The sequence below is a fragment of the Vigna unguiculata genome, chromosome 6 (genome assembly GCF_037176805.1).
Source record: "Vigna unguiculata cultivar grain cowpea cultivar isolate G323 ecotype 2 chromosome 6, ASM3717680v1, whole genome shotgun sequence".
Classification (NCBI taxonomy): domain Eukaryota; kingdom Viridiplantae; phylum Streptophyta; class Magnoliopsida; order Fabales; family Fabaceae; genus Vigna; species Vigna unguiculata.
Genome location: NC_140797.1, coordinates 36,591,365 through 36,613,627, shown reverse-complemented (window position 1 = coordinate 36,613,627; position 22,263 = coordinate 36,591,365). Strand labels below are relative to the sequence as shown.

The following is a 22,263-nucleotide window of genomic DNA, read 5'->3' as shown; positions in this document are numbered from 1 at the left end:
TCAAAATGACATCTTAATTTGAGCATTGAAGTAAGTGGTATTGATCTAAGCTTGAGAAAAATTAAATTGATATAAGTCGGGAAGAAGTTAAATTCATAACATTAATTCATCCTCATCAAAATGCACTACATCCATGTTTGGCAAAAGTGAGATTGAACGAACGAAGTTTAAGGAAAGTCAAAATGCAGTACATCAATAATGAATTCTACATCAGAAATTCAAAGAAATAACTAGGACGTTTGTAACTGCTATCATGGCCTCTTCATAATCTGTAATTTCATCCTAAACTGTTGAGATGGTTCTTATGGTGTTGGTAGTGGTGTTGCTTGACTCTTTACTTCATTCCTTAGTGGTTGAGTTGTTTGAGTTTCAACAGTTGTGCATTCTCAGCAGTTGGTGCATTCTCAGCAGTTGGGCATCTGATGCAGTCTCAGCAGGTGTTGCAGTCTGCTCATCCACAGGCTTATGTGGACAATTGTTCCTGTTATGTCCAATTTGACGGCATATGCTCTGATTTCCTCGAGCATGGTGATTATGGGTTTGTCTTTTGCATCCACTATGACACTATTAAAAGCTTCACTCATATTGTTGACAATTGTGTCACATATGGCTCGACCACTAAATCTAGACTTGGACCAGAACCTGCATGAATAATAGCGTTAGTATTGATATCAGGTATTTGTACAGAAATCATGTATTTGTACAGAAATCAGATATTTGTACAATAGAGATACCTTGGAGGTATAAGAATAAGGTATCTGTAAGCATCAATATTTAACTCTTTAATGGTTAACATCATTTTTCCCAAACTGCTGGGTGTGTGCTCCTAGCAGCCTTTCACATGAGTATCTTTAATTTTTTGCCAAAGAATCTTTTTCTGAAATTTGCATACAGATGCCTTATGCAAAACCTGTGCTCAGCAGTGAGTAATAAGTCCTGAATGGCGGGCACTAATCCCTGTGCAATGATAAGATTATTAGTACTTACAACATTAAACAAAAATTAATAAATTGAACATATATTAAACATACCTTTTGTTGGTGAGTCATAAAGGTCATTGTCCCACACACGTCAGTACCTTCAAGATCACCAATAAGCAATTTCAATAACCATGTCCAAGTTTCTTTGTTTTCAACTTCCACAACAGCATACGCTAAGAGTAGTAATTGATCATTAGCATCTCTACCCACAACACAACAATTCACCTCCGTATTTTCCTTTTAAAAAACAACCATCCAAACCTATGATTGTTTTAAACAGGAGTAAAACCTCTAAAAAAATTGCCTTATGTATTTGGTATTAGTTTACTATTATTATAAATTTTTATAACATTTTTGTTACTATTTTATACCTTTAATATTATTATTAAATTCAATCTAAAAAATAACTACTAATTGTGATTATGATTGTTGAAACATGCAACGAGAATGTGCCATGTTACACAACGGACAAAATATACTGTGAACACGGGTCAATTAAATTTCATGTCCAAAAATTCGCACAAATACAGTGCATGTTCATTACGAAGAGACGCAACGTTTGTACAAATACTACTATCTCTTTTCTCCCGCCGCCAACTGGTCAAACCCACAACCTTTGACCCACATAAAAACTTTATACTATTTTTTTTCTTCATATAGTATTAATAAAAATTGAAATTAAAATATCATACACTTTCCTGGGATACCTTCCCAGAAATCTCTTCTCAGTTCTCATCTTATGCCATCCAACACGTAACTCTTTTCTTCCTCTCTTCCAATTCCTTTCATGTTATTAACTCAAAACCCTCATTTTTTTCATCTCTCTTCTCTCTCACATCCTCTTTCTTCTTCCTTCTCTGCCGCCCACTTATCTCAGGTTTATATTCATGACCACTTCTTTCTCTGACCTTCTCTCTTCTCCCACCGACCACAACCTAAGAGGCTCCGAAAGACCTCAAGAGTTGTCGGATCAAACAGCTTCTGGTGTGCCAAAATTCAAATCCACACCTCCTCCATCTCTCCCTATCTCTCACCCTCAAACTCATCCTCTTCCTCCCATTTCTCCTTCTTACTTTAACATCCCTCATGGGCTAAGCCTCGCTGAGCTTCTTGACTCCCCAGTTCTCCTTCACTCTTCTAACGTAAGTCAACTTTTTTTCTCCTTTCTGAGTATCTCCTTCATCAAAGGATACCACAAATTAATGGAAAATAATATATTCTTCTCTGAGAGTTCAGTTGACTACTTTTAAAAAAAGTAAAATATCATATGGACTTGCAGGTTTGAAGTTATGAGAATTAGTTTTTCAATAAAGGTGAAAATTTGTATCAGATGTGGAATCATGCTTTAAATCTTCATTTTCTTTTTTTCATGGTGTACCTTTTTTTATAATCTCGTGTGGCTTAAGTTTGTTGTCGGGTTAATGGGGTATGTGTCTTTTGGTTGTTTGTGAATTCAGGTTTTGCCATCTCCAACCACTGGATCATATGCTGGTCAAGGCTTCAATTGGAAGAGCAGTTATGGGGAAAGCCAGCACCATGTCAAAGAAGAAGACAAAAGCTTCTCAAGTTTCTCTTTCCAAACACAGACACAGATTCCTCTTACATCTTCAACTGGATTTCAATCTTCAAACGTCTGTGACCAATATTTCAATGCACAAACTTCTTTATATGGAAAAATTCTATGCTTTATATAACAACTTGGGTTAATTCTTTGAAGCGTTTTTTGTTTATCAACAGGGGTGGAGTTTCCCGGAAACTGCTAAACAAGATGGATTCTCTTCGAGAATGAACATGAGTATGGTGAAAACTGAAGCCTCTTCAGCGATGCAGGGATTCAACTCAGAAAATAATAACCACCACAGTGCTGGTCTTCTTCAATCAGATTATAACAGTTACCAGCCACAGGTTCAGACCTTAAGCAGAAGATCAGATGATGGGTACAATTGGAGGAAATATGGGCAAAAGCAAGTGAAAGGAAGTGAAAATCCAAGAAGCTATTACAAGTGCACATACCCCAGTTGTCCAACAAAGAAAAAGGTTGAGAGATCCTTAGATGGACAAATTACTGAGATTGTTTACAAAGGTAGTCATAATCATCCCAAGCCTCAGGCTAACAAGAGGAACTCATCATCACTTGCAATAAACAGTGTCAACAATGAAATAACTCATCACATGGATTCGGTTGCAACTCCTGAAAACTCGTCAATATCAATGGAAGATGACGACTTTGGTCAGAGCAAATCAGGAGGAGATGAGTTTGATAACGATGAACCTGATGCCAAAAGATGGTGAGTTTTTTTATTTTCTTTTTCATGTGATTCTCCTCATTAACGTGTTAATAAACTTTAATTATTTTTTTTATCAATATTACTACAGGAGAATAGAAGGTGAAAATGAGGGTATATCAGCTGCTGGAAGTAGAACAGTGAGAGAACCCAGAGTTGTGGTTCAGACAACCAGTGACATCGATATTCTAGATGATGGATACAGATGGAGGAAATATGGGCAGAAAGTAGTCAAGGGAAACCCAAATCCAAGGTAAAAAGCTCTTTTTCATCTCTTTCTTTATATATATATATATGATAAAAATAATAGTCCAACTTTACGAAACTTGTTCTACTTTAAACTTTATCAAGAACAGTGTACAGAGAATCGCATCATAGAGTTTTCAACTAATGCTACTTGAAATACAGTAATATTTTCTGTAAACAACAAAAGTTTATCTGGTGAGAAGAAGAAAAAAAAACCAAGAAAACAATAGAAGTATTTATACTGCTAGAGTTTACAATCCTTGACTATTCAAATGATGCATACACACATCACAAATCTACCAAAAGTATCTATCTACATATTGATTAGGTACGTTGGCACTAGCGATTCTTTGTTGGAATATTCTAAAGTATGCGCACACTAGTTTCCTTTGCTTTTGCGTTATCTTTGGTCAAATTTGGCAACCATCGTTTCTCTCACGTGTGCATGGGAATCAAATCATCACATGATGCCTAAACAACAGAAACTGTTTGCACATGATGCAGGAGTTACTACAAGTGCACATTCCCAGGATGTCCAGTGAGGAAGCACGTAGAGAGAGCCTCACATGACCTAAGAGCAGTGATCACAACCTATGAGGGAAAGCACAACCATGATGTTCCGGCAGCACGTGGCAGTGGCAGCAGCTCCATCAGCAGAGCAGTGCCTATAAACACCACCACCACAAACAGCACCACTAGTGCAGCAACTTCCATATACATTAACAATTCTCACCCCAATATGTCAGGAAGTTTTGGATTCTCAGGGTTTGGGAATCCATTAATGGGGTCTTACATGAACCAACAATCAGACAATGTGTTCACTTCTAGAGCCAAGGAGGAGCCAGGAGATGACTCGTTTCTTGACTCTTTGCTATGTTAAAGGATTTTTTACAAGGGGTTGGCTTAGGATCTTACTTGACCAATAATCAAGATCTTCATTCCATTTATTTAAAACTTTCACATGCAGTTGTGTAAGTATTTTTATTTCTCCTCTCTTAAGTTAGAGTTAGAGTTTCACAAATTTTAACTCTAACTTAAAAGACAGCACCAAAAATACTTAGGAAATTGCATGTAAGTTTTATCTATTTTTTTATTTTGTTTATTGTATATTTCCATACCCACACAGGATTGGTATATATATATATATATATATACTGAACATTTTTTTTTACTGTGTTATATATATGTTTCATTTCATACTGTTGAATGTTTATAAAAATATTATCTTGATGATGACAGTTTAGCAGATGGGAGAAGCATTTGTGATTGATTAGGGCAATATATAGTTAGTCAAAGATAGGGAACTGAGAATTGATTACTTGGTGTGTAAGGTAGCTAGTGAACATCAACTTAATAGTTTTTTTTTTTTCCCTTTAAACAAATAGCTGTCATAGTATCCAAGTGGGGTGATGAGGATTGGGGTGAGAGCAAAGTGTTGGGAGAGAACAGTGTTCAAGGCTGAGCTTTTTAATGTGTCGTGCAAGTTATCAATTCTTAAATAATATAAATAAATGAGATGCAAAATATAATATATATATATATATATATATATATATATATATATATATATTACTTCTTTCTTTCTATGATATAAGACACTTTAAGTAAAATCATAAATTTAATTCATCCTATGTTATTAATATGTTAATAATTGACGTTTCATTTTTTATTTTTACTAATAATTATTAATTGCGCACCATCATTACCAACACTCTTTTATTGTAATTTGAACAGATTAATGACATTGAGAATGGAGAGTCAAATAAATGAAAATTAATAATTGTTAATTATTAGTTCTTATATATTCTCTTATTATTTAATAGCAGCACAGAATTCATGTTTTGAGCAGGGAGACATACAAAATTGAAAAAAGTTATTAAAATTGTAAAATTAATACCTCATTAAGGATTTTTTTTTTTTCAAATTTCTTCATTAATAAAGATAAAAGCGATTAGCATGTTTGAGTATTTTAATTAAGTTTAGGGTAAGTTCAACGGTTGACTAATATTTTTATATGGGCGTAGATGGTTCTACGGAATTCTAAGTAATGATTTCTAACGTTATCCATGAAGTGATGGATAATGAATGGGTTTAAGCATGTTTAGTTGACTGTTAATTAGGGTTAAGCATGTTTATTTTCTTAAATTTGAAAGCAAGATCTTTAAATAGTCACATAACCACATGATGAGTTATTCATTAAAAAAAAATATGATAGCTCTTATAGAGATAATTAACTGAGGATCTAAAGTATTTTCTTACTTTTAGTAGGATGAGTATATTCTTATCTAGATAAATGGGATAATGTTTTGAAACCTGCGGGTCAATCCGGCTCACCACAGGTTTTGATCGGATTTGGTTGAAATTTGTTTACAAATTGTAATACGAGTTTATTTTTGACCCAACTCACGTAGAACCCGGCTCACCACATGTGAGCCGGATTAGCTCATCAACTCGCAAATAAAGGATCACACAAGTGTTTTTTATTAAGTTGGATTTTGCATTTGGGTCATGTTAAGTTGTTTTTTTAGTCAACAAATAAGTAATTTGTATTTTTATGATTGTGGTTTGTATTTGGATTGTATTAGAGTTTATTTATATTTTAATTAAAATTATAATTTAGTTTTGACTGAAAAAAAATTAAAAAATTGTATTTTTTTAAATTAAATGAACCCGTGAGTCAACCCGTTTAACCCACCAACCCGTGGTGGGCTGGGTCGGGTTTAAATTTTTTGACTCGCTAATAAGTGAGTCGGATAGAGTTGACTCACTAAATAATCAACTCGTGATAGGTCAAATCGGGTTGGACCGGATTATCCATTTTGACCAGTATAGATACATATATACTTTTTTGTGCGTTACCTATTGATTGTTTTGAGAGTTTAGCTTTTTTATATTCTTAATACATAATATATGTAAAAATATCTTAAATATAGCCTGTAAAATAACTATTATAAATATTTCTTTTATTGTGTATATGATTCAGCATCAAGGATTCTATTGCAAGTGTTCACGTCTCTAACAATGTAAAAATGTTACATATTTTTAGTATATTATACTAAATTTTTCCCTTAAAAGTATGAAATTGTCTATGCTGAAAACTACAAAAACTTTTCTGCTTTTATATTTAAGTTTTTTATTTCACTATGTAGCCATATTTTTCTTAAACAAAAACATCTATGCTGTCTAAGGCCCATGAGGAAACTGTCTAAGGTCCAAGTCATATCAAGCTCTTGATTTTATTTTATTTTATTTATATTTTTATTCAAATTAATATGTAGTAAGTTCATAATATTATTTGTAGTTAATTTGAAAAAGGAGATCATGCAACTTTAAAATATTATACAAATACTGGTGTGGATTATTGAAGAATGTTTATTGTTGATCATTTTGAAAGTTATGAGAAAATTGTTCTACTTTTATTTTAAAATCTAAAGAGTTTGACATTAAAATAAATATGGAGCTTAAAATTAAGTGACACTTAGGCAGAACAACCACGACCTTCAAGTGCAACGGTTATTTAGACGTTTCCAGAAACCCGCGCGCGCCAAATGAAACTTAGGCGTTTCCCGTTTTACCCTTCAAACCAGGCTCAATTTTCAAACCCTACCCCTTTCTCTCATAGTACTCTCTTCTTCTCCTTCTTCTTCCCTGAGGTTACACCAAATCCGTCCATGGAGCCACCCGCAGCGAAACACGGCTCCTTGCGGAACATTCTGGTTCGTCTATTCTCCTTCGCCGTTCTCATCCTTGCCACGCGATTCGCCATCATCGTCACCGTACGCGGCGGGTCCTGCGAATCCGCCGATTTCTGCTTCTTCTCCGAAAACCTCACTCTGTCCTCACCCTCCCGCTCCTCTGACGCCGGAGATCCATTTACCGGCAAGAACTGGCGCCGTTCCGTCGAGTACTACGCGGCCATTTTCCAGGACCTCATTGCAGACGGCTTCCTCTCCCCGAACTCCCGCACCCTATGCATCGACACGCCCGCGGGCGAGGACGTCCTCGCTCTTAAAGAGGTCGGCATCGTCGACTCCGTAGGAATCTTTAAGAAACCGTCGCCGCCGCTGATCCTCCACGGTGACGGCCGCTGGCATCCGTTCTCAGGTGACTCATTCGACTTCGAGTTCTCCGGCAACGGCGGCTTGGAACGTTCCCCGCGCCCGGCGGAGTTCGCCGCGGAGATCTGCCGCACGCTCCGTCCCGGCGGCTTCGCGGCGGTGCACGCGGCAGTGAGAGACGCTTACAGCTTCGATTCTTTGCTTGAATTGTTTAAATGCTGTGAATTGATCAGAACTCGAGAAATCAACGGTGTTGATTCATCTCTAGTTCTTGAAATCTTGTTGAAGAAGAAAAAGGAAAACCTTAATTTCGAAATGGAAGGTGTAGATAGTGGCGATTTCGTTCATAAGTGCTCTGTTCCTGGGTATAAACGTGAAATGGTTAAAAATGCTGAGGCATTGATTGAGGAAGAGCCATTGAAACCTTGGACTTTATTAAAGAAAAATGTGAAGAACGTAAAGTACTTAACTTCTTTTGTTGACATAACCTTTAAGAATAGGTATGTTTATGTTGATGTAGGAGCTAGGAGTTATGGTTCTAGCATAGGAAGTTGGTTTAGGAAACAGTATCCAAAGCAGAATAGAACCTTTGAGATTTATGCAATTGAGGCTGATAAATCATTTCATGAAGAGTATAGGGAAAAGAGAGGAGTAACATTGTTGCCCTTTGCAGCTTGGGTGAGGAATGAGACATTGTTCTTTGAGATCACCAGAGACCCTAGCAAGCAAGTGACGGTGAGAGGGAGAGCCATGGGGAGGATCAACCCTGTGCAGACCTCTTCTAGCCATATGGGTGACATGGATAAAATTCAGGGTTTTGATTTTGCAGAGTGGCTCAGGAATGCTGTTACAAAAAGAGATTTTGTAGTGGTGAAGATGGATGTGGAAGGGACTGAGTTTCATCTCATCCCAAGGTTGATTCAGAATGGGGCTATCTGCTTGATTGATGAGCTCTTCCTTGAGTGCCATTACAATAGGTGGCAGAGATGCTGCCCTGGTCAGAGAAGTACAAAATATCACAAGACTTATTCTCAATGCCTGAATCTGTTTACTTCACTTAGAAGTTATGGAATTCTAGTACATCAATGGTGGTGATAACTGATATAATATAACCCACAAGAAACATACTCTTTTTTGTGCTTTTTTAACATTTTGTGTATAGAGATATAGATATTCTTTTTATTGTTTTCCACAGTGTAGATATGAAGTTACACAGTTAAATTGGTTCTTTCTCTCCATTTTCATGCCTGCTGATGAAGAGTTGAGTTAATGAAAGATTTTGCACATTCTTCTGTCATTAAGAAGCTTCTTGTGAGGTAATGTTTTTGCTCAGTTGCAGCTTGAGTGACACTGACAGGTTAATGATATCAATGTTACGAGTATACAAGTTTTTGAAGTTTGTTTGAAAAGAAAGATAACTGCAGGAGCCGGATTATTGTATTTAAATAATAGTGTTTTGACAATGTTTCATCATCATGCATGTAGGCAGCTACTAGTAATGGAAGCATAATTCTTGTCTGCATAAATCTCCTAAATTAAACCTCGTTATGGTCGTTTGCAAGTGGGTCTGCATTAGGAAACCTACCTTGCACTCGGACATTATTGAGCAGGAAATGAAATGTTCATAAAAGATTTTTTTAGTGTCATGTCCATCCTCCATTTGAATATGATTCTTAGTATAAGATACAGGGCATGCTTATCAACCTTTTCACTTTGAGATTAAAATAAGAAAAGAAATATTCATAAATTAGAACCAACTAATGCACAAGTTAATCAACAGAACAATGTTAAGTATGCACATTTTAGAGAAGTAGACTTTCTTTTCTGGCAACATTAACTCATGTTGCTATGTATTGTATTTGTTGTACATTTTTGAAGTTACAGCTTCCAATTTAAATTCAGGGTCAGTATCATCATCCACTGTTAATGAGACTCCATCCATATACATCTGAATGTATAATTGCAGAATGTTAACAAATCAGTAAGAATATTACTGATTTCACTGATGCTTTATTTGGTAGGGTAGAACTCCCTCTACTTCTACTATTTTTTAGGTAAAATATGAGGTTAACATTCTAATTCTATAAAATTCTAATTCAATATAGAAATTCTTAAGTGTTCATCTGAAGTGGTGAATAGAAGTTAAGCTGGAAACATTTAATGTATATGTAGAATAAGATAGAACAAAATTATGATTTTTTATCTCAAGTGGCTCTAGTTCAATTTCAAAATCCAAATATATTAAATTTTTTGTTTTCGCTGTAAGATTGAAACTGCTATTTCTAATGGAGATGAAAATATCAAAATTTATTTTAAAATAGATTGGTATAATCAAGTATTCAACACAAGTCTCTTACACTTTTGGTTGAAAAAGAACAGTTAATTTTAGCTTTCAAAGGGTCATCATCCAAATTAAGAAATTGATGATTCAGTGAAACTTATATTGGTATTTTTCAGCACAAGTTCGGATTTCTAATATAAATTTACTTTATGTTATCTATAACTATATACAAAGGGGATTTCCTCTTTTGTGTTCACATTTCATAATTTTAACTTTACCCTTTACAATTTAATTATTTATTAAATTTTTAAAAATTAACGATTAATTTTACAAGTTTTTATAAAACTATTTACTTGTCTTCTTCTTCTTTTTTCTCCTACTACTCATCAATAGTTATTTTTTTTTCATATTTTCTCCATACATATCACTTTAATTTTTTAAATATACTTTAATTTTGTTCATTATAACATTACAATATCATCAATTATAAATATAATTAAAAAAATGCGTACACACAGGCTTGATAGCGCCTGTGTTTACCCTAGTTTATCTAATGTGCCAAAAATGGCTTTACTTTATCAATAAGATAATTTAACTTTTTATTGATAATTGAAAACCAAGCTTTATATAATTCCTTTCTTCCAAGTGCTTTTAATTTTGTCACATTAGAGTAGACATAAAAAAATGACCTAATAAAATTTACACTCCTTTTATTTTTTATCAAGTTCAGAAAATTAATTATGCTTCAAAATAAAATGAATAAACTAAAATGATATTCCTTGTACTTTTTCAAGCTATTACATTAATATCCTTAATGTAATATTTTTAAAATGTATGGGTATATATAAAAAAGATGATAATGTAATGTTTTTATAACAAAATGAATGTTTGTATAAAATTTCAAAATAGGAAATCTATAAAAAAAATACAAAATAGTATTCTAAGATACAAAAATACGAAAGAGGTACAAATAAAAATAATTATATAAAGTATAACAATAGTATTACAATAAATGTTTTCAAAATACTTTTTGAATCAAGGTTTATTATCCAATGATATTATGCCATTTACTTGTTTGGATGCATTGTTTTTAAAATTACATTCTAAGATTAACAGTTTATCTCTCGTTATCTTATTCTCACTATTTGAATGAGTCATTTTGAAATTTTTTCTTCGATTAACAAAATATTCTTTCTGTAAAGAATATATATTGTCATTGGTCTTAAATATATGGTTTGGTATCGGTTACTAATCTATAACAATATATAAATGAAATATATAAATGGATTTCTTTTTTTATGTCCACATTTCAAAATATCAATTTTATCTTTTAAATATAATAATTTATTAAATTTTTAAAAATTGACCGTTATTTTTATAAGTTTTTTATAAAATCGGATGTCTTTACTTCTTCTCTTCTTCTTTATTTATAAATGGTTATTCTTTTATCTGTTATGATATATTTCACTTTATTTTTAATAAATATAATTTTAATTTATATATTAACTTAATAATATTACAATATTATCACCTATTAATATAATATCATGCATATTTAAAAAATGCATACACACAGACGCGATAGCGCTTGTGTGTACGCTAGTAACTTCAATAACGATTCATCAAGTTACAAATATTCAACTTTTGTTTGCTATATATTACCTAAATATAATTTATGAAAATTTAAACATATAAACAAATATATTAGTAATTGCATTAAACGGCAAAATATTTGGTAAAAATATCTAAAAAAATACACTCACTTATAACTCATTTTAATAGTATAATAACATATATTAAAATTTTAAATTAAAAATGAAAAGAAATATAATTAAAACACTATTATTATTTTTACAGGGGTGTTTTTTGTTTGTGAAAATATTATGACCTTTATTTTTGGTGAAGAAAAAACAAGTTATAAAAGGGAAGCATTAATTAGGTTTTACTTCGATTGTCTCTGTTTATCTCATCCATTCATGATCACAATTCTCTCCCAATGGGTTGTCTCATAACATTCCTATGCTTTTCACTGTTTCCTCCCTTCAAAGTCTCTTAACCACTCTCATGAAGCTCCATCCATGGAGGTAGGTCACGAAAACCTCATTCACAGTACCTTACATGTTGCAACCAAATCGCCTGGACAGCCTTTCATATGCCATAGCGCAGTTAATCAAATCAACTCCAAGGGAATCTGGTTTGGAGATGACCCACTTGCGTATTCTCTCCCCATTTTCTTGTGCCAACTTTTTCTCATGTTCATCTTCACCCATGTCTTTTACATTATTCTCAAGCCTGTTGGTCAACCGACTTTTGTTTCTCAAATTCTTGTAAGCTTTAATTCCTGATGCTCCTATCTCATTTCATGTTGCATTTTCTGACGGATTATTCCTTCATCTTCTATTGCCATCTTCTGATTCGTGTAAATAGTTGCATTTAAATTTGTTTGAGAAAAAAATGAAAACTTATTATACAAAGTTGTTAAAGAGATATTGTGTTCGACGTTGCCAATTTCATGGACAAAATCATTTTTTATGAAAACAAATGCTTTTTCTAAACCAATTGATTATACAATAACTTAGTTCTCCATAGTCACAACCTTTGAATCGATTGATTGATGTGTTTGCATTTGATCAATGGTGTACCTTGTGATGAGAGACCGACGTATGCAAATTATGGATTGTGGGGAGCAAATCTTCTAACTAGATTTCTTATTTTATTTGTTAACATTTGAAAAAGTTGTTCTTATTAAAATTTATATCTTACTTTCTTATTGTAGTCGTGGTCAAAATGTAAACATAATTCAATATTCAAACTGAAGAATTTTACATTTCTTTTTTGAAACATGTATTTTATAAAACCTGTTGCTAATTTTATCTTTGTGGAAATATTAGAAATTATTGCTTATTCTCATTTCTAAAATGTCTAAATACGATGTTGAAGAATTTATTTATTTTTACTTGATTATACTTTCTTGAAAGCAAGAAAGTAGATGCGTGTCTAATTCAGTTTTTCAATGTTATTTTGTTAAGCAGGGTGGTATGACTTTAGGTCCTTCTGTTCTTGGACACAGTGCAACATTTAACGAGAGGGTTTTCCCATTAAAAGAGAGAAGTGTGCTTGATACAATGACTTTTTTTGGATTTATGTTATTCATCTTCTTATGTGGGGTAAAGATAGATCCAACCATAACTTTTAGATTAGGTAGAAGGAATTGTGTCATAGGAATTACAACCTATTTTGTTCCTTACATTCTTGGCAAAGTGGTTTACTATATCCTCACCCATTCGGTATCATTTGATAGTGATACTTATAATATACTCTATATTGTGATAGAAATTCAATGTATTGCAGCCTTTCCGGTAATTACTCGCTTTCTTTCTGAATTTGAAATCCTCAATTCAGAGATTGGGAGGTTGGCCGCTTCTTCTTCAATAGTGGCTGAGGTTTGCTTCATTGTAAACATGACAATAACATTTTTTATAAAGTTATCTTTTACAAAGTCAATAGTAGTATCTTTTGGATCTCTCTTGTCCTCCCTTGTACTTTTTTCGTTCGTCATATTTGTAGTTCACCCTGCTGCGTTATGGGCAATTCAACAATCACCAGAAGGAAAACCTGTGGAAGAAATTTACATTTGTGGAGTTCTTGTAACAGTAATGGTTGGTGGACTCCTAGGTGAAATCATTGGCATAAATGCACTTGTCGTGTCTTTCTTTATAGGGCTAGCTATACCTGATGGTCCGCCCTTAGGAGCAGCACTGGTAGACAAGCTTGATTGCTTTGTTTCTGTAGTGTGCATACCTATGCTTTTTATCGTAGTTGGATTAAGGACAAATGTCTATGCCATACAGACCATGAAGAACATACTTGGAATTCAATTAATCATTTGCACTATTTTTTGTGGCAAAGTTTTAGGGGCTCTGTTGCCTCTCCTTTACCTTAGGATGCCAATTCGTGATGCCTTTGCTCTTGGTTTTATAATGAACATCAAAGGCACGATTGAAATGGCCTTGTTGATTACTTTGAAATTGAAAGATGTAAGTTAAAATCTTAGTTCAAATGCACATTACAATTTAAAAAGCTTTTTGTTTTGTGAGCTTGACTAAAAGTTACTGTTCCATGTTTTTGGCAGATGATGAATGATGAATGCTTTACAGTTATGGTTCTAAATTTGCTTCTTGTAAGCGGGATTGCGTCCCCTATTGTAAAAAATCTATATGATCCTTCAAGGAGATTTCTTGCTTACAAAAGGAGGACACTTGTGCATCACAACAGTGATGAACCGTTGCGCCTACTAGCCTGCATTCATAAACAAGAAAATGTTTTGGCTATTTTAAACCTCCTTTCTGCTTCCAATCCCACTAAAGAAAGCCCTATTGATTTAGTTTTGCTCCAACATATTAAGCTTGAGGGGCGATCTTCCTCTGTTCTTGTTGCACATGTGCCTTGTAAGTTGGGGGCACATTCTACTCTAACTGAACAGATTTTTAACTCATTCGACAAGTTTGAAGATGCATACAAGGGCAAGATCTCAATACATAGCTATAAAGGCATTTCTCCCTATGCTACAATGCATAATGATGTGTGCTACTTGGCACTTGAAAAGAGAACAACTTTTATCATATTACCCTTTCATAAGCGATGGATATTTGGAAGGACAACTGAGTCGTTTTTTCCTTTTCAGCAACTGAACAAGAATGTTTTAGAGAAGGCTCCTTGCTCAGTTGGTGTCCTTATTGATCGTGGCAATCAGAAGATGTTTTGGTGTGGCCACACAAAGGAATCAACATATCAAGTGGCTGTGTTTTTCTTTGGGGGTGCAGATGATCGAGAAACACTTGCATATGCAAGGCGTATGTTGGATCAACCTTATGTCCACATTACACTCTTTCGTTTTTCATCTTCAACTGATATTGTTGGAGGAACAGAAACTAGCAAAATGCTTGACTCAGAAATCTTAAGTGAATTTAGGCTTAAGGCCTTCCGAAATGAGAGAGTTTCTCTCAAAGATGAGATGATAATAACTGGAAGAGATTTACTTTCAGTTGTTGAATACATGGAGAGTTGTTATGACCTTATCATGGTTGGGAGGAAGCATGGTGATTCAAAAGTAATGTCAGAACTTAACAAATGGAAAAATGGGGAATTGGGAGTTATTGGAGAGATTCTTATCTCTTTAAATATTGGATCCCAAACATCTATTTTAGTGGTGCAACAACAAACCAGATATTGGGGATCACGTAATCCAGAGGACTCTGTAAGAAAAGTATAAGTATAGCAAAATTTAGGATTTGACAGAAACAATTATGCATATACCTCATGTACCTTGGATATAAATTTGTATACTTCCAATTTTGATTTTACCCTTCCTTTTGTATTTTCCCTTTGTAGTGTTTTTCTTCATTCTTAAATGACTTGACTCATGGTCATCATTGTTTGATATGTATTTGTTTTTTAATTTGTATTATAAAACTATTTGATTTAGAAGTTCATTCATTGAATAAATCAATACAACACAGTAAGTCTAACTTTAATACCTTAAAATTTGTACCTATTATATTTCTTATTAGGGTACAATATTGAAAAACCTTTCACACTTTTCATTTATAAACAAGAAGGAACAATATATAAATGGAATACTTGAAGTGTACCAATTTAAATAAAAAAAAAATTATATTAAAAAGATGACCGTCAAAGATTTTATTTTAAGAGTGCATCTACATAGTAATCATTGGACTAAATACGAGACAAACCCTATCCTGCAAACCATTGTATGCAGATGTTAAATAATAGGTGGAATATATATTTTGAGATAAGAAATCAATGGATGGTACTAAAATGTTTTGATAATAGGTCTAAGAATAAGTTCAATAAATAATAAATGTTTTGTATTTGCGGGTATCGCGAATAAAACCCGCAATGGGTAGGACATAGATATTGTAAATGGATACTGCGGATAACAGGTACGGGTATTTTTTATACTGCATGTTATGGAACGGGTACGAATATCATAGTATTCGTATCCGTGAATCCACGTACCCGTTATATTCTAATTTAAATTAACAAAAAATAAAAAAGCATGACTAAAATATTAACAATGATTTTGAATGGATTATTATTTTATCAATTAGTTTTAAAAAAATCATTTTTTTTGTAAACCGTCATTAAACGCTATTTAAATGGATTATTTGAACTTTATTTGGAATTTATGAATGTTATGTATTGTATTTTATTTGAATTTACGATTAAAATATATTGTTAAATATTTATTTTTATTTCTTTGTAAATACCTGTGGGTACCCGTGAATATATGTGGATATTAAAAAATTATGCGGATACTCACACGAATATGGGTATGGGTAAGAGGCAGATATTTATCGAACGAATAAGGTATGGAGAAGCTATACTAATCCTACCTGCCTTGTTGACATCCCTAGGCACAATAGGCAGAACAATAACAAAATTTTGTTAAAATAGACTCAAACTCATAGTTCTAATACCATGTTAAGAAAATAACTTAAAGCCTAACTCAACTCTACAACCAGACTTGGAAGGTGAGATTTGTATCTATTTATATATTCTAAATTGACCTTATTGATAACTAGTGAACACACATGCACTGTCGCGCCTGTGTATCCGCATTTTTTAATTTTTATAAGATCAATAATATTTATTTTTAAAACATATAATAAATTTTAAAATAGTTGTTAACACTAGTGCAGAATGTCCATTTTACCTCGTCTTATATGCCTCGGTTGGCCAGGAACCGAAGCATATAATGGCGCGGTGGCATTTTTGCAATTAGAGCCAAGTTTTAGGCCTCGGTTCTCCAAATACCCGAAGCCAAAGAGGGTATAGGCCCCGGTTCGCTCAAAACCGGTGCCAAAGAGGGGTATAGGCCTCGGTCCAGTAGGACCCGAAGCCAAAAAGTGGCTGGAAGTCAGAGTATAGGCCTCGGTCCAAGAAAACCCGGTGCCAAAAGGGGGTCAATGGCTTCGGTTCCTCTAACAACCGAAGCCGTAGGGTTTATTTAGGGTTCAAAATTCACGAACCCTTCTTCCTCCCCGCGCCAACGCCGCTGTTCAAGTCCCACCAGAAGCCACAACTTTTTTTTTTCTCTCACTTCTCTCAACATCGCCTCTTCAATAAATGCACGCCCTCTGAAGTCTGAAAATGGTTTTTCATTTTCAAAACCAGCCCAGATCAGGAAAAGTCGTAAAGTTATTATCTTTGTCTACTTCAGAAGTACCCAAACAACAATGGTGCTTGTGGTTTTGCAATCTGTTTCTGGGAACCCATTTTTCCTTTTTCTCTCTCATGCCGTAGTGGTTGCTTGTTCTTTTGAGGATTTTGGGTGGTTTGTTTGTGCATAGTGCTAGTGTCTCCGGATCCAGGGTGGTTGCCATGGCTGTAGCAATCAACAATGGTGTTGAAATGGAGCGTGGGGTAGGAGGCTGAGAGAGATTGAATGTCACCGTAACGAGTGAGCAAGAAGAGCAAGAGATTGACATGGAGATGGTGAAGAGCAAGAAGCTCTGCGAGCTCCAGCACGGGCCTGACGACTAAAGGAATATGCCTCGGTTCTTACCAAGACCGGGGCAAAAAACTGGGTCTATGGTTTCGGGTGATAACCGAGGCCAAAAGATGTACCTTTTGACCTCGCCCCAATATGCCTCGGTTCCAGACCCGAGGTAAAATGTGGAAAATAACCGGGGCAGAAAGTCCTTTCTGCACTGGTGTAAATAAAATAACTGTTAAAGAAGGTTTTTAGAATAACGGTCAAAATAAAATTTTAAAAAAATGGTTAAAGATAAAATAATTATAAAATAATTAATCTTTAAAGTAATAATTAAGGGTAAAATTGAAAAATGAAAAATAGACACAAAAATGAAATCCTCTTTGTAAAATCTTTATATGTTGGTTTTTTGACCGTGTAATATCATGTGAATAAACCTATCCTGGATAATTACAACACCGGTGCCCCCAAAAATATTATAAGTTAATCTAATTTAAATTGGATTACAAAAATCTAAATCAAATCTAGTTAAAATGAAATTAATGAAAATTCTAAGAAAAAATTACACAAGTTCGTAAAAAATGGATAGTTTTATTTTAAATTTGACAAGACTGTATAATTTACTACTTATTTAAATTAGATTTTTTTTTTGTATTACAATAATTATTTTAAAGTTTTTTTATTTGGTCTTTTAAATGTTCTCAATTTGGTTTAATTCTTTTTAAAAAAAGAGTTAATGTAATTTCTTTTATCTTACCGGTGGTAATGATATTACCATAATTGACACATAATGGTAAAAAAAAATTTAATAAAAAAAATAATTAAATGAAAATAGAAAAAGGAATTATAATAATAAATAAAAAACTTTTAAACCTATAAAAATTATGTAAAAGGGCATCTCTCTTTGTGTTTAGTATTTTAGGAATAATATTAAAAAAACATATTTTTTAACATTTTAAATTTTGGCATGTAATATGAAATATTAAAAAAATGAAGTTAAAAAATCAATAACATGCATTGCGTGATTTTTTATTTATTTTTATATTGTTACAAATATGATACATACATACATATAAATGTCTTGAACATGAAGCTATAGCTACATATTGATGGGTCATTTATCTTCTCCATTTTGACTACAGGATCATAAGTCCTAAATTGTAGGGACATATCTAAAATGGTACCTCATCTCGTACCAATAATTAAGAAATTTTACTTTTAAATTACTATTCTTGTCAAACCATTCATGTCAGATAACAGTTTTCAACCATTAACCTTTTAACTTCCTCATCCATCCATTACTAAACTATCATTTCAGTATCTCTTTCCATCTTCTCTTTCGCACTTTCTTTCAAGTTTATTTCCTTCTTCAAAAACTTTGTATATGTTGTATAGAATTCCTTTTCTTAAATTCTGTTCATATGGAGAACGAAACTTCACATCGATTGAGTTCTTCTGGAATGATTGGAAATGATTATTTAGTATGTCATCATGCTATGAAATCCTTTGTTAGAGGTTTTTGGTTAGGAGATAATCCCCTTCATCATGCCACATCTATCTTACTTCTTCAAATTATTATCATGTACATTGTTGGTAGAAGCACTTATTTCTTATTGAGGCCTTTTCATCAAACACTTATTATTTCACAAATTGTGGTAAGCTTTCATCTGAGTTAATTATAACTATTTGCTAATCGATGTTTTCATATGCATTTAGAGAGACTAAAGTGTAAGAACATTCAAACATGTTTTGAAACCAACTTGTTCATACTATAATATCTTTTCACTGGTGTCTGGTCAGGCTGGAATCATTCTGGGTCCTATATTTCTAGGTCGACACAAAAAATGTTACGATACGCTATTTCCAATAGAAAGCACCATGACGCTGTCAACATTCGCTGAATTTGGCATGGTGATCCATTTCTTCAAGATGGGGGTGCAAATTGATCCCAGGCAAATCTTGAAGATTGAAAAGCAAGCAATAGTGATTGGTGTAGTTGGTCACGTATCTTCTTTAGCATTTAGTGGTGTGGTTTTGAATATTATTGGATCACTATACCCAGAAGAAAATAGAGACCCTAGTGTTCGCGTTTTACTGTTGACATCTTCTGTGAGTACATTTCCTGTTGTTAGTGCCTTTCTAACTGAGATGAATATCATTAATTCAGAGGTTGGACGCATAGCTGTGTCCACTTCTCTGGTTAGTGATTCATGCATGTGGGTATTATATTTTGTGCTCATCAATGGCACCATAGCGATTCGACAAGAAACATATAAACCTATTACAGAAATGATAGTGTCGGTTTCTTATTTCGCCATTTTGTTCTTCCTTCTGAGGCCATTGGTTATATGGATCTCAAATCGTAATCCACGAGGAAAACCAATGACAGAAAGTCACTTTATTTGGATCATTTGTATACTTTTGATTGTTGGATTCACTGCAAGTGTTTCAGGACAACCTCCTTTTTTTATTGCCTTCTGTTTTGGGTTGGTCTTACCGGATGGTCCTCCTTTAGGTTCTGTTCTCACAGAAAGGCTTGACACTGTTGGTTCTACTCTGATTGTTCCATCTTATTGCACCATTGTTGGCCTTAAAACTAGTCCTCGTTCATTGGGAGATTTCAAGTCACTCACCATTGAGCTTATCTTACTTTCACTCTATCTAGGCAAGTTTATGGGCACCATCGTCTCCTCACTTCTTTTTCAGATTGAATTTGGGGATTCTCTTGCATTGTCTCTCATCATGTGCTGTAAAGGCCTCATGGATCTCTGCTTCCTCAACTTATTATTGAATGTTAAGGTATGTCGCCATTTTTCCATGCCAATGCTTTTTTGGTGTTTTTCGTTAGGATTACAATTTTAAAGGTTAGATGTGATTTTGATCCGTTTACTTTAATTTCAGTGAAAATTGAAATTATTCTTTCTTCGAAACTTTAAACCAATTTAGTCTTCATTTCAATGTTTTTAATTAATCAAATTTTGTTAAGTTGATTTGAAGTTTTAAACGCGTTTCTCGGATGGATTAAATTTGACCAAAGTTTCGAAGGACTAATTCCAATTTTCACGAAAGTTAAAGGAGCAAAAACATTTTAATCCTAGTTTTAATAATACAGAGGGTGTGCAGATGCACCTCCTAGTTTTATTAAAATAATTACCAAGTATCTGAAAATCTTTTATTTTGTCTTCCCAATCTTATATATTTGAATTCGTCGACCGTTACTTTATGATAAACTTGTTTGTAGTTGAAAGTATATAAGCACACCACTTGATTTGTCCTCATTGACCTGCGGCTTTAGATCCGTCACTACATAGAAAGTAGGTATTTATGATAAAACACATGTGATTATACGTAGTGTGTTAATTTTGTTGTATTTGATGTGTATGAACAGGCAATAGGAGAGCAACCTTTCACCCTAGCTATATTTACCATGGTGGTGGTAACTGGTTGTGCAAGTTTATGTGTTTATCTCATGTATGATCCTTCAAGAAAGTGCAGAGGATATGTTAAAAAGACAGTTAGGAATTCTCAGCCGGAACCAGCTCTGAAAATACTTGCATGTGTCCATTATGAAGAAAACGTATATCCAATGATTAACATTTTGCAAGCCTCTAACCCCACAGAGGATACACCAGTCTCAGTCTTTGTCCTTCACCTTGTGGAGCTTTCAGGCAGTGTTCTTCCCACACTCACAAAAGATAAGAGTCCTAACAAGTCATCTGAAGGCATACACAACGTGTTCGATCAATTTCACAAGCACAACGAGGGTTATGTAGAGTTGCATTTCTTCACAGCAAAAACCCCATTTGTAAGCATGCCCTACGATATATGCAACCTTGCAATGGAGTTCATGTCCAACATTGTGATTATGCCATTTCATAAATGGTTCACTGAAGGAAACATCGAGTACTCGAATGCTTCAATCAAGACACTGAACCAACATGTTCTAAAGAAAGCTCCTTGCTCTGTTGGGATCTTCGCAGATCGGAGTCAGATCAGTGAGAAAGCATTAGGGTTATATGAGAAGTTAATCTGTGAAATTGCAATGATCTACTTGGGTGGAGGTGATGACCAAGAGGCATTGTCTTTTAGTTTACGTATGGCTCAACATCCAAATATGAGACTCACAGTGTTTTGGGTTAGGGTTAACACGCAAAGCAAATCAAGGAAAACGAAGAACCCTTACATTGACTTGAGGGAACAAATACGTTATAGTAGTTGCCTTGAAGGCAAAGTAACGTTCAAGGAAGAGGTTGTGGAAGATGGAGCAGATACAACAAAAGCTATTCTAAGAATAGAGAAACTCTTTAGTTTGATCATAGTTGGTAAGCATCATGTGAAAGACTCTCCATGTACACTAGGCTTGACAGAGTGGTGTGAACTTCCTGAGCTTGGTCCACTTGGAAACCTCTTAGCCACATCAGATTTTACATGTTCATTTTTGGTCATACAAGAACAACCAAGGTGGTTTTGAAAAAAAGGAACAAAAAACAAACTTTACAAGGTATTTGTCATATATAGATTAAACATATTCTCAACATTTTTAAGTCTTTGCGATAATGGTTTGCTTGCATTTTACTAGGAACTCATCATGTGTTTGAAAACTTAAGAAACTCCTTTCACAACATAGGATAGCTCAAGCTTTAAACTAGATAAAAAGGTATCAAATACAACTTAAAACTTTGAGAATAGTTTAGGATGTGGAAAATAAGCTAAAAGCATAGAACATTACTTCATCGCTAATTTAATAAATAGTTAAAAGATTAAAATAGATAAATAGATATAAAATACAACTTAGAATTTTTTGCGTCATACATGCATGTGACTTAAATTATAACAGTTAATCATCACTGATTTTTAAATTAATTTCTAAGTGAAATAATTTAGTGTCGGTGAAGTT

At 33.8% G+C, this 22,263-nt stretch overlaps 4 protein-coding genes across 4 annotated transcripts; all 4 read left to right on the top strand.

Annotated features, from left to right (window-relative positions):
• Positions 1-1,683: 1,683 nt before the first annotated feature.
• On the top strand, positions 1,684-4,744 carry LOC114188798 (putative WRKY transcription factor 26). The gene is made up of 5 exons (XM_028077444.2): positions 1,684-2,122; positions 2,438-2,611; positions 2,718-3,268; positions 3,357-3,518; positions 4,016-4,744. Exons 1-5 carry the CDS (start codon positions 1,868-1,870, stop codon positions 4,389-4,391), a joined length of 1,518 nt encoding a protein of 505 aa, XP_027933245.1. The 5' UTR covers positions 1,684-1,867; the 3' UTR covers positions 4,392-4,744.
• A 2,094-nt stretch (positions 4,745-6,838) lies between these two features.
• Positions 6,839-8,822, top strand: LOC114186625 (uncharacterized). The gene has a single exon (XM_028074587.2). It carries the CDS (start codon positions 7,060-7,062, stop codon positions 8,662-8,664), a length of 1,605 nt encoding a protein of 534 aa, XP_027930388.1. The 5' UTR covers positions 6,839-7,059; the 3' UTR covers positions 8,665-8,822.
• Positions 8,823-11,810: 2,988 nt separating this feature from the next.
• LOC114187013 (cation/H(+) antiporter 15-like) lies at positions 11,811-15,261 on the top strand. Its single transcript, XM_028075114.2, has 3 exons — positions 11,811-12,177; positions 12,883-13,887; positions 13,983-15,261. The coding sequence occupies exons 1-3, from the start codon at positions 11,929-11,931 to the stop codon at positions 15,120-15,122; spliced, it is 2,394 nt and encodes a 797-aa protein (XP_027930915.1). The 5' UTR covers positions 11,811-11,928; the 3' UTR covers positions 15,123-15,261.
• Positions 15,262-18,703: 3,442 nt separating this feature from the next.
• LOC114188517 (cation/H(+) antiporter 14-like) lies at positions 18,704-21,861 on the top strand. Its single transcript, XM_028077090.2, has 3 exons — positions 18,704-19,021; positions 19,167-20,165; positions 20,755-21,861. The coding sequence occupies exons 1-3, from the start codon at positions 18,788-18,790 to the stop codon at positions 21,835-21,837; spliced, it is 2,316 nt and encodes a 771-aa protein (XP_027932891.2). The 5' UTR covers positions 18,704-18,787; the 3' UTR covers positions 21,838-21,861.
• Positions 21,862-22,263: the final 402 nt, after the last annotated feature.